At 47.1% G+C, this 12,194-nt stretch overlaps 1 protein-coding gene across 4 annotated transcripts in view; it reads left to right on the top strand.

Moving 5' to 3' along the window:
- The window catches only part of RAPGEF1 (Rap guanine nucleotide exchange factor 1), a 141,000-nt gene that overhangs the window by 76,339 nt on the left and 52,467 nt on the right, over window positions 1–12,194 (top strand). For all 4 annotated transcript variants that reach the window (XM_045883400.3, XM_045883395.3, XM_045883404.3 and 1 more), the window contains one exon: window positions 1,444–1,600. In XM_045883400.3, coding sequence (XP_045739356.2) covers window positions 1,444–1,600 — 157 coding nt within the window. The remainder of the gene's footprint in view (window positions 1–1,443; window positions 1,601–12,194) is intronic.

Here is a 12,194-nt window from a genome sequence, read left to right as displayed (position 1 = left end):
AACTGTTCTTGTATCTAATGGGACTCGAGGAGTTGGCTTTCATTCTTTTGGACTGTTCTATTTCTCCTGTTGGAACATGCACAGAGCGGAATGACTGGCTACATGGAAACTGTAGACGTCCTGGAAAAGTTTTTTCCTCCTTACCTGATTTTGAAGAACTTCTCACCAGAGCATTGTTTGGTTCAGGTTTTTATTTTAAATAGGTTTGTTTTTAGAACCTGGTTTTTTTTTTTTTTTTTTTTAAGATTTTATTTATTTGTTTATTTGAGAGAGTGTGTAAGCACAAGGCGGGGAGGTGGGGTGGTGGGCAGAGGAGAGAGGGAGAAACAGGCTTCCCAACTGAGCAGGGAGTCTGATGCAGGGCTCGATCCCAGGACCCTGGGATCATGACCTGAGCCGAAGGCAGATGCTTAACCGACTGAGCCACCCAGGTGCCCTTTTAGAACCTGTTTTAAGGATATTTTACAATATTATATCTTTTTCTCAAAATTCTGTCTTTGGCTCCTAAATGTCTACCTCATTCTTTTTCTCCCCCCACTTTTTTTTTGAGTGGAGGAAGGGGCATCCCCCAAATTTTCCATAATTTTGCTCTTCTTTTATAATCAATAATATTTAAAATGGAAAAATAATCCTTTCCATAATTCCTAGAGATAATTATCTCTAGTTACTTAAAAATGTGTAGGAGATCTAAAAGGTCTACATTTGGGCCTCCCCTCCCCAGTCACTGAGGCATCCAGAAGTCTCCAGGCCTTGGGCTCTGCGTGTGTGGGCATCGTGGTGGGCAGTCGACGCCTCCCCCGCCACAGGCCTCCTTTCCTCTCAGCTGTCATCTTGAAATGCTCTTCATCAGTGCACTGCTCCATGAAGTTAGTGCAGAGGCTGATGAAGCTGAGCCCGTGTTAGAAGGACTTCTAGTCAGTTATAGATCTGTCAGAGCTCGTGTTTAGAGGCTGTTTCGCTAAAGGATCCTGCCTGCTAAAATTCTGCAAACCCATTGGCTCCTTGTGACACATTTACCATGTTAGTCTGATCGAAAACAAGAAGTGTACGGTGCTTTGACCAATGATGAGTGGCAAGGAGGAGTGGAAGATGGGCCATTCCTTGACAGAGGCCAGAATCTTGCAGGGGGTGTGAGGTTTGAAGGAGTATAAAAACTATGATGGAATTTTTATATGTTCTATTTGGGAAATGAAAAAAAAATTTAGAACAGACTAGGATATAAAGCTCTATACAGTGTTTGTGGGATGTAAGGACATAGGTTCGGGTGGTGGGGGGTTGTGTTATCAGAAAGGGAGGGGGTGTGGCGCTTACAGAAAGATTGAGAAACATGCCCTCATCACCGAGAAGCTGGTTCTGTACTAAACAGTTGCTTCATAATGTAAAATTCCATTATGGTCGTGCTGTAGATGTTTAACTTTCTTTACAAACTCTTCTCTCCCCCAGCTCAGCCCTCTCCTCCTGCTATAACCGAGTGTACCAAAGTCTCGCCAACCTCATCCGTTGGTCTGACCAAGTGATGCTAGAAGGTGTGAACTCAGAAGATAAAGAGACGGTGACAACAGTGAAGGGGGTCATCAAGGCTGTGTTGGACGGAGTGAAGGTAGGATGCAGGTGCCAGGCAGCCTCCCTGCTGGGCGTCTGTCACACAAGACCTTGTTCGCGAACCGGACACATTAGAGTGAATGTCTTCCAGCATCTCTGGTGTGGGTGCGCTGCTCTGTCCCATAGCCATTTATTTCTCTCTGGTACAGATGGCTCTTATAGCAGTAGAAGCCTTGGGAGTGCTCATCTCCATAGCTGGAAAAGCTGCCAGAAGCAGTCAGCCTTTATTGAGCACGTATTAAATCAGTGAGTCTTTATATTACAGCCTTGGCTGTGTGTGCTCCTCCGACAAAATGCGGAGGAGACTGTGCACGGACTTAGCAAAATTCTCAGCAAGTCAGTCTCTACCTTTTCATGTTACAAGAACTTCTGGGATTCTCGGTAGAGAAGCGGGATTGAAGTGAGTAAGAAATGAAACTGTCTGGATTTGAAATCCTTGACACAGTCTGTGACTTTACTAGCCAGGGAAGTTGGAAACAACATGATGGGAAATTGTGAATCATAGTTAAGGTAGGAGGCGAAGGCCATAGAGGGTCTGGAATTGGGGTCCATGGGACAAACTCTGATTTAGAGACAGTAAGTCCTAGTGGGTGAAGAGCAAGGCAGAATATAAGCAATATAAGCAATGGAAGTGGGTGAGGGCCTTTGGGTCAGGATTAGGGCTGTGAGCAGTGGGAAAGTAGAGACCCTGCTATTGTGTGAGGCTGTATTATGTAGTGGAAAGAGGGCTAGTCTGAGGCCTGGCTGGGTTTGAATCCTAGGTTCACTACTTACTAGTCTGTGAACTTGAGCAATTTGCTCAATCAAAGGCTCTGTGCCTTAATTAACTCATCTATAAAATGGGTATAATAATAGTGCCATATATCCTAGGGTTGTGGGAAGTATTAGTTTCTACATATAACGCTTTTAGAACAAAGCCAGCCACATTGTAAGCACTCAGACTTTAGCTGCTGTTTTTTACTAATTTTGTGGTGCTAGGTATATGCTTTAGAAACTACTCTCTTGGCTTGGGGGAATTAAAACAAAACAAAAACAGCTGTGTCATCCTCCTTTCTACCCCCTTCAGTCCAAAACTGTAGCTGAGGTACGTAAAAAATTCCTTCTCCACTCAACCATGCTGTCAGATTCCTAAAAGCTGCCTCCTTGGATTGCCATCCCCCGGAAGTTCTGGAGAGTATTATGTAGACTAAGGACCCCCTACATGGTAAAAACTACAGGGGGAAGGGCTAAGAAAGCATTGCTTAACGTTATGAATTGCTCCAGAATGAATTGTGTCAGTTGGGGAAGTCTTGGCGGCTCCCTGCCTCCCGCACCAGGTCAGTAGCTGCCGCGTCTGCTGAGGGCCTCGTGGAGTTCATTTAGAGGGAGGCGTGGCCAGGTGGCACCAAGTCTCCTCTGATGGCTCAGGTTCTCTTCATTCCCCAAAATTTATTCGGTCCTCTATCCTCTGTTTTCGCCAGTGAGACTTAAGGGTATAGCCCAGAGTGGCTGTCATGCAAGACCTTTGTCACTTTCCGGATTTTGGAGTGCAGTCATACACATTATCCCATTCGATCTTCCCTGCAGCTCTTCGGGGTCGGCAGGGCAGAATGAGACGTGACCTGGGTCCACACTTCATCAGCAGAGTGTGTAGAGTTGTGGCTCACCCACCCCTGGCTCTTCCTGCCCAGGCTTCTGGAAATGTTGTTATTGAAAATTGTTATTCTGCAGGTGACATTGTTCAGGTTTCCTTCTGCCAGATTGTAATGAGATGTTCGAAACAAGTTAGAATGCCCAAAACAGACGAGATGGAGTTTCTATGTGTAGAGCTTTGTCACGTTCCCAAGCCAGTTTCCATTATGGAATCATTAAAGCACCATGGTGTCCATTGAAAGACATGTCTGAAAGAAATATTTCTCTGATTTTTCAAATTGACCAGTGAGAGAGAGGGGGAGAGAGAGAAACTGACAGATTATGAACCCATCCGTGTCTGGAAACCAATAATTTTTCCTCAATTATTTTTAAAATACTTGACCCGGAACGAAGACTTCCTAGGTGATGAGCTCTGTGAATTCAGTTCCGTTTCATTTACTCAGGAAGCATTTATGGAGACCCGCCTGTGTGCCAGACAGTGTGATGGCATTGGGAATATAGTGGTAAAGCTCATACTGTCCCAGACCCGATGCAGCTTATAATTGAAAGAGGGAAAAGGACAACAGAGTTTGTAATCTGTAATTATACCTGGGTCGAGGGTTATAAAAGAAAAATGGCACGTGGTCTTCCTTGGCTGTTTGGGTGACCTTCCCTTTTCAGGGTGGTCCGAGACTCTTCCCTGAGAGAGAGACAGGCCAAAGCCAGAGGGGTGTGCAGGAGTTGGCCTATTCTTGGAAGCTTTTAGTAGTTGGAATCAGTCCAGACACTGGGCTGTTGGGCCCTCATAGTAACAATAGCTGACACTTCTTCCCTCTTCTTGCCCGTAACAGCTCTGAAGGTGGGCGCAGTTGCCCCTTCACAGGTGTGGGAACAGGCTCGGGCAGACAGTCATCAGGGGCAAGGTGGTGCCTTGCACCCAGGCCTGCTGGACCCCAGGCCCTGTGCTCTCCCCGTCACCCTCAGCCGCCTCGCCTCCCACGTGAGGGGCCGACCGTGCGCCTGCCTCCACGCTGGCTGGCCTCCAGCTGCTCTCCCGGTGTCCCCATCAGGCTGAGCACACCTTATAAGCCTGTGTCCTGGTGCTGTGCGAGCCTCAGTTGGCTGGGAGGGACAGGGCCATACAGAAGTAAAATAGATTTGTGAGGATGTCGTCATCCCATTTGTAGGAGAAATGTTGGCATGTTCCTTTAAACTGAGTCACCGTCTTTCAAGTAACTCAGTTGGTAAATGGAATTCTTTCTTTTGAAACGTTGAACAAGTGTTTTAAAACCGGATTACTTTATTTAGTACCTTTTATTATTTAAAGGTCTGCATAAATGTCACTTGTTAGCTCTGTAACCTTGGGCAAGTTACTTCTGTGAGTTTCAAGTAGGTTTTACAATATTTACTCTGAAGAAATGAAGAAAGATTAAGTAAGATAATATATATAAAGTACCTGGTAAGTGCGAGGTGCCCAGTAAACTGTGGGTAAGTACTGTTAACCATGGAAATGTTCATACCCAGGATGGCTCACATTTAGCAATTCTTGACGGTGGTTGTGGCTCTTCTCCACTCATCTCATGTCAAAAAACAGACCTGTTATTATCTGATCTGGCCCAGGCAGGTGCTCTACTCACGGCCCTAAAGTTCAGAGAGGGTGGTGACTCCCCAAGGAAGGAATGTGAAGGCCCTAACTTTCCCGAGCACCTGGCTATTGGGAGCCAGGCTCCTCAGGCTCCAGCGGGTAACCCGGGTTGTCCTTTTGCAACCAGCGCCCCAGCTGTCCCCACCTTTGCCATCTAAATGTCAGCCTCTCTTCTTACCTCAGTTGCACAGTCTCTTACCCACCTCCCTGGGCTCCGCTTTGCCCTCTTTGCAGACCTTCCAGGGATGTTGGTTCTCAGACCTAGAGCCTCTTCCCCTGACCTCCAGCTCCTCCCCCCCCCCCAAAAAAAACAATTTACACTCACACTTTTATTTTTTAAACATTCTCATGCAGACAGCCTTGGGGGAAAATGTGGAATACCTGCAGTTCTGTCATTTAACCATTACCACCCAAAATTGGGCTTGTGTACCATGCCAGACTCCCTTTGTACATGTTAACCTAAAAAATAAAACAGCCAGTTATTTTACCAGCAAAATGGGTTTATTTGGGAATAGCAGAGACTTGGGACATGCAAGCTATGGCAAAACCACAGGCAAGTCCAACAAAGAAAGGAGAGGAGAGTGGTTTTATGGAGAAGGCAGAAGAGGTTGGGAGGGGCTGTCCTAAACCGAAGTCCACTGGAGAAAAGCAGGAGTTCAGGGCGAGGGTGGGTCCTCACTGGCTGAGTTGCTGGGGTCGTGGATTTCTCGTTGGAGAAGCAGCGTCCGTCCTTCCCTGTTGGGTCTGTAGTCATGATTCCCTCCTGTGGCGGGGGCCTCTGCTGGGGTCTCTAAGTGATGGTTCTTCCTGGGATTGATGGTAGTAGTGTGGTTCCCCTTTCTGGCCTCCCAGCTCCACTTTAGTGGGGTTTCCCTTTATCAGTTTTCACTTACAACAGGAATATTTTGAAAGAAATATTTTTCTGACTCAGTTAGGATTAGGTTTGACTATAAGAAAATCCAAAATAATACTGGTTTTTAAAAGATAAAACTTTATTTCTACTTTATTTCTCCTTCATGTACAAGAAGTTCATAGATAGGCAGTCTGAGGCTAATGACATTTTCATACAGTGGTCAGGGATGTGGTGTTCTCCCCTCTTGCTTTCCTGCCATCCTTAGCACATGAATTCCACCTCACTGTCCAGAATGACTGCTCAGTCTCCCATGACTACATTCCAGCCACGAGGAGGAAGAGAGAGTAAGAGGGTGTGCCTTCTCCGTTTAAGGATGCTTCCTCAAAGGCCTCTCAAAACTCACTCACATTTTATTGACCAGACTTTGGTCACATGCCCAGCTGAAATTCTATTAATAAGGGAGAACAGGTAGTGTGGGGCAACTAGCGGTCTCTGCCACACTGACATCTCAAATAAGCCATCTCTTTTATTCCTCATTCAGCCTATTTTACATTTTTTGATGAAAAACTTCAAACATTTGCAAAGAAAAGAACAGTACAGTGAAGCCCCGTCAGAGAGCTTCCACAGGTGTCTGCTCATGGCCAGTCTTCTTCTCTACATCTGCCCCCTCCCCTGCGCCATGGGAAGCAAACCCCAGACGTCTGTCCTTTCATCTGTAAATGCCTTAGTGCATAGCTCTAGGACAAGGCAAGCTTTTTCTGTGAGGGGCCAGGTAGTAAATATTTGAAGTCTCTCAGGCTACAGGTGATTTCTGCTGCATATTGGTCTCTGTTGCATATTCTTAGTTGTTTGTTTGATTATTTTAATTTTTAAAAGATTTTATTTATTTGAGAGAGAATGAGTGGGGGGAGGGGCAGAGGGAGGAGGCCAGAAGCAGACTCCCTGCCTGCCGAGCACAGAGCCTGAAGGGGGTCCGGGGGGCTTGATCCAGGATCCTGAGATCATGACCTGAGCCGAAATCAAGAGCCGGACCCTTAACCAGCTGAGCCACTCTGGTGCCCCCTTAACAAAGCATTCTTACCTTGAGGGCCTTCCAGAAAGCAAGCCCTGGGCTGGGCCTGGCCTGCACACAGTGTGTAGTTTTCTGCCTAATAAAGTTCATACACTTGGGGCGCCTGGGTGGCTCAGGTGGTTAAGCGTCTGCCTTTGGCTTGGGTCATAATCTCAGGGTCCTGGGATCAAGTCCCAAGTCAGGCTCTCTGCTCAGTGGGGAGTGTGCTCCTTCCTCTCCCTCTGTGCTCTCCCATCTCTCTCTCTCTCAAATAAATAAAGTGAAAAAAAAAAATAAAGCTCATACCCTTACTAGTTCATCAGTTGTGTCTAAAGATCCCTTTTCTCTGTGTTTTTGTCCTTGCAGCTTAATTTGTTTTTTTTAGAAGGGGTTGGTTACTGCTGCTGAAAGTCTCCCACATTCTGGATTATGCTGATGACCTCTGTGCCGTGTTGTTCAGTATGTTCCTCTGTCCCTTGAATTTCCTGTAAAACTAGAGGCTGCATCAGATTCGGGTTTTCATGTTTTGGATCCTCCCTAGGTGCCGCCCCTCACCTCCATCAAGAGGCATCTTTCCCTTTTTGATGTTAGTAGCCACTGATGATTATTGCCGAGATCCATTAATTGATTAGGGGTTGCAAAATGATGCCATTCTAATTCTTTGTGCCATTCTTTCATCATTACTCAGCTGGGATGCACTTAAATGGCAGACTTGCCGTGTCAATTTGTGGTTATCCTGAGTTCTAATTCTTGGACAAAAGGCAGGATCAGTGCTTAATTCCATCCCTTATTTACCAGTTATCGAAATAGTGTTTCCTAACATCCTTTAACATGACCAGCGAAGTGAGCTTTTTCAGATATGATTTTGTACCCATGGCTGTGACCGGGCCGGTCATGTTCCCGTCCACTGCGGCTGTCACTCTTCCTGAGGACCAGGCCCCATCTTGGGCCACTGAAGACATCTTCAGGCTGTTTCCTGAGTTCCCTGTGACATGACCCTAGAGGTCTTTGGTAGTTCTCTTACCTTTTGGTATGAAAAGATATTCCAGGCCCCTCTGATGCTTACTTTCCTTGGACGTGGTGGTGGTGGCGGTGGTGGGAAACAGCTTTATTGAGATCTGATTCCCACACCATAGAATTCGCTCACTTACAATGTACAATATAGTGATTTTTTTTTTTAGTGTATTCACAGATTGTACAGCCATCACCACAGTCAATTTTAGAACATTTTCATCACCTCAGGTAACCTCATATCGTTTGTGTTCTCCCCATACGCTCTCCCCTCCATTTTTTTCCATCCCCCCGGCCACTGGTGTACTTTCTGTCTTATAGATTCGCCTGTTCTGGACGTTTCATCTAAATGGAATCGTATCCTCTGTGGCCTCTTGTGAGCAGCTCCTGTCAGTGTAATGGTTTCAGACTTCACCCATGTTAGAGCATGTATTCTTTTTATTGCCAAATAATATTCCACTGTGTGGTATGCCACGTATTGTTTATTCGTGGACATCTGGATGTCTGAGTAGTTTCCACCTTTTGGCAAAATAGGAGTAATGCTGCCGTGAGCACTTCTCCCACACACGGCTTCGTGCGGACGTGTATCTTCCTCTCTGTTGGTTGTGTACCTAGGAGCGCGGGTGCCGGGCCCTACAGTACCTCTGCGTTCGAGCTTGTGTTTTCTAAAGCAGCTGCGTCATCTAACATCCCCACCAGCAGCGTCTGCAGGTTCCAGCTGCTCTAGCTCCTCCACCTCCTCGCAGCTCCCACGTGCCTCTTCAATGCAGCCACCTCAGGGGGCATGAAGTGGGGTCTCACGGTGGTTTGGATCTGCACTTCCCTGAGGGCTAATGATGTCGAGTCTCTTCGTGTGCTTCTTGGCCATTTATATATCTCTTTGGAGGAATGTCTGTTCGAATCCTTTGCCCAGTTTTTAATTGGGTTGTCTTTTTATTATTGAGTTATACGGCATCTTGTCCATTTCTTACCATGGAACTGGAATCAGCCATTCCTTAAAGGAGCCCTGGTTCCCTTTGCTGGGAAATGGTGTTTAGAGACCCCACTGAGGGCCGACATTCTCGTCGCTACTGCTTGGTCACACAGTTTCTCTAAGACGAAACACATCTGGAGTTTTTACTAGTACTTCCAACTCACATTCGGGACCACCGGGGTTTTCACTTAACCTCCTCAGACCTGTCTTTTTTTTTTGAAGATTTTATTTATTTATTTGACAGAGCAAGAGAGCACAAGCAGGGGGAAAAGTAGAGGAAGAGAGAGAGGCAGGCTCCCCACCGAGCAGGGAGCCCGATGCGGGGCTCGATCCCAGGACCCCAGGATCACGACCTGAGCTGAAGGCAGATGCTTAACCATCTGAGCCACCCAGGCACCCCTCATCAAACCTGTGTCTTAATTTTTTTCCTCCCACACTGAATTTGAGGTCCCCTCTGGCTGCCTTGTCTTTAGACCGCTGGGGGCATGCCCGTCAGGGCCCTGTGGCTGGACCGAACCGCCGAGAGCTGACTTCAGGAGTCACTCACCACCTTGCCTATGGAGCACTGCCTGTTCCTGACTGCGGGAGAAGGCGGACACTTCCTCTGCTCTCTTGCTGCCTCATGCCCCTCACACTTTGGATGTGGGTGGGAAGGTCCCTTTCTGTCACCATAAAAAAGCTGGACAGCCCTGTGATTTCATTCCGCTGCTTCAGTACAGGGAAGTCCCCACTGGTGGCCACATTCAGTGTACTTAGTGAAGGGGACTTGTCTTCGAGCAAGCTCATCGGTAGAGGGACCATGTCATGGCCTGAACCCAGAATTCTCGCGGGGCCAAAGAGTGACAGAGGATAGCGAGGAGACAGGATGAGGTGGGGGCTGGCGCGGCAGGCCCTCGGTTGTAGGATGGTCCGCATTTCAGTTACAGTGCGTGGGAACCTGGAGGACATCGGCCATGGTGTGGTGTCCTTGTGGTGGGGGCAGCATGGCAGTGAGTCTTACGACGTGAGTGCCCAAGGGCACATCTCATAAGGAGCCCTTTCTTGTGCCGCCCGTGTCTTCCCTGCCAGACGGGAGCTCTGTCTTAGAGCCAAGGAGAAGCCGGGAGCAGATGGGACAGTTCTTCTCCCACTTGAGCACCACAGCTCATACTTTGACTTGATGAAGGTCATTTAAGATGGAAACATCCCTGTGATCATTTTCAGTGTGAATAAAATGAGCACCGAAATAAGTGTGATGCACTTAGATACCTTTCCAAATACCTTTTGGCTTTTGAAACTGCTTTTCAGTGACCTGGCAGCTGGGTCTGGCTTACAGTCACCGACGTGGACACAGTCAGGTGCCACCTTGCCCAGTCCTTTCAAAGCCTGTGCCTCACAAGGACTGCAGAGTCTGACGTGCCCGTTAGCAGGAGGATCCGGGCTCCTGCCAAGTTACAGACGGTCAGCTTTGAAAGAGATTAGGGTCGCTGGCACAAGAGCCAGGTATGTGCACCTTCTTAGGGTTCTCTTCCGTCTCACTGTTCGGCCTGGAAGGCCGGTGGGGGTAGAAAGCCGCCTGCCCCTTTTACACCCTCTGCAGGCCAAGGCCAGCGCTCCAGTGCAAGGGGGTTACTGCAGTCGTGTCGTCGTCTTGGAATTCGGGCACACGCCTGCACATATGTGCCTGTCATTCCGTGACTCTTGGGCCATTGCTCACTAGTTGAGTTCACACAGCTGCCTCTCCAGAAAGATGACATTCTAATTATAATTGCTCGTGAATCAGTGAAGAATTAGTGGAATTTTTTTCCTACGTCAGCAGATGCAAATATGCACACTTCTCTCTGTTCTTTGGTCCCGCTTGTAGAGAAGAGGGAGCATGGATGCGCGCCTTCCAGGACACTCTGGTCTGGCCCTCTGACCCTCTGATTCTGTGATGCTCTTCCGTGCAGCCGGCTGACGAGCTGCCTCCCCCACCCTCCCACTATCTGCTGTCTTTCCTCAGCACTTTGTCTCCCGTCTTTCTGTCTTAGCCTGTCCGTAATCACCAGCTAGGTAGCTAGTCTTTAACTCTCCATGAGATCCCATTTAACTTCTAAATTGTGGTAACAGGAACATATGAACATTCTCCTTTCTTCTTCTAGCACTTGACTCTTAGAGATCTTACTTCTCTCTGTTTCTCCAAGAAAGGCATTGGCTGTCACAGGGTGGGGGGGTGGCACTGATTCCGACTGTACTGTGTATGCCTTTGGTTGTATTTTCTTTTTAATTAGCATTTCAGAAGTAATACGTGTTCACTGTAGAACATTCACAAGAGGGGCGCCTGGGTGGCTCAGTCGTTAAGTGTCTGCCTTCGGCTCAGGTCATGATCCCGGTGTCCTGGGATCGAGCCCCGCATCAGGCTCCCTGCTCCACGGGAAGCCTGCTTCTCCCTCTCCCACTCCCCCTGCTTGTGTTCCCTTTCTGTCAAATAAATAAATAAAATCTTTAAAAAAAAAAATTCACAAGAAAATAAGGGGTGTTTTATAGCCGTAGTTTTTTTCTAGGCATGTATTCTTGGTTCCCTTTCATTTCCAGAACATACTACACGCACACACACACACACACAGAGAGACACACACACACACACGCCAGTGTACCACCTGGGGCTATGTTTCTCACTCACATTGTATTATGTTGTCTTTCCATGCTATCATATGTTCTCATGAGTTTGTTTTTTATTGGCAATGTAATGGTCTGTTGTTTGGTTCTATCACAATTTACATAATCAGTTCCTGGTATTAACTGTTCAATTATGGAGTCCTGAGTAGTCTAATTTTATCTATTACATATAATGCCGTGATGACCATCCTTTGTAGCTTATTTTTTGCATACGTCTGTGACCTTTTCCCTGGACTAAATTATTATAAAAAGACAGATATTTAACTTGGACACATACTGACAAATCATCCAAAAAGGCTGTTCAAAGCATTACTCCCACCCACTGTGTCTGGAAGGTTCTGTCTTATCACCATCAAAGCTGGAGAGCCTCTGATTACTGAGCACTGGTGTGTACATTTGTGAGTTTCCTCTTAGTTTTAGTTTTGGTGTGTTCATCCTTTTTCTAGTTTTCGTGTTTCTGAAAGAATCCTTGCTCTAGGGAGGATGTTAACTCTGTTGTTACTCTCTACGTTGTGATTCCTGCGTGTGGCATTTTGAGTTTGGAGAGGCTTTGTTTGCAGTCTGATTTAGGGACATGTTGCTGTTGCTCATTTATGCCCATTGCTGCCTCCTCTGCAACTTTAGAAATAGTCTTGCTGGCAGCTGAAACCACCCCTCTCCCCTACACAAGTAGGTCCTATCCAGATGCCCATCAACGGATAAGAGAATGGATAAGGAAAGGGAGGTTTGTCCATGTGTTGGAATACAGCTCAGCAATGAAAAGGAGCAAACTGCTCGTGGTCTGTCACCTCGTGGTGACACCAGGATCATG

Source organism: Mirounga angustirostris, unplaced genomic scaffold (assembly GCF_029215605.1).
Source record: "Mirounga angustirostris isolate CCGP_5_RB_7025 unplaced genomic scaffold, mMirAng1.0.hap1 SCAF_15, whole genome shotgun sequence".
Classification (NCBI taxonomy): Eukaryota; Metazoa; Chordata; class Mammalia; order Carnivora; family Phocidae; genus Mirounga; species Mirounga angustirostris.
The sequence above is the reverse complement of the archived record's forward strand: the minus strand, read 5'-3'. Positions and strand labels throughout refer to the sequence as shown.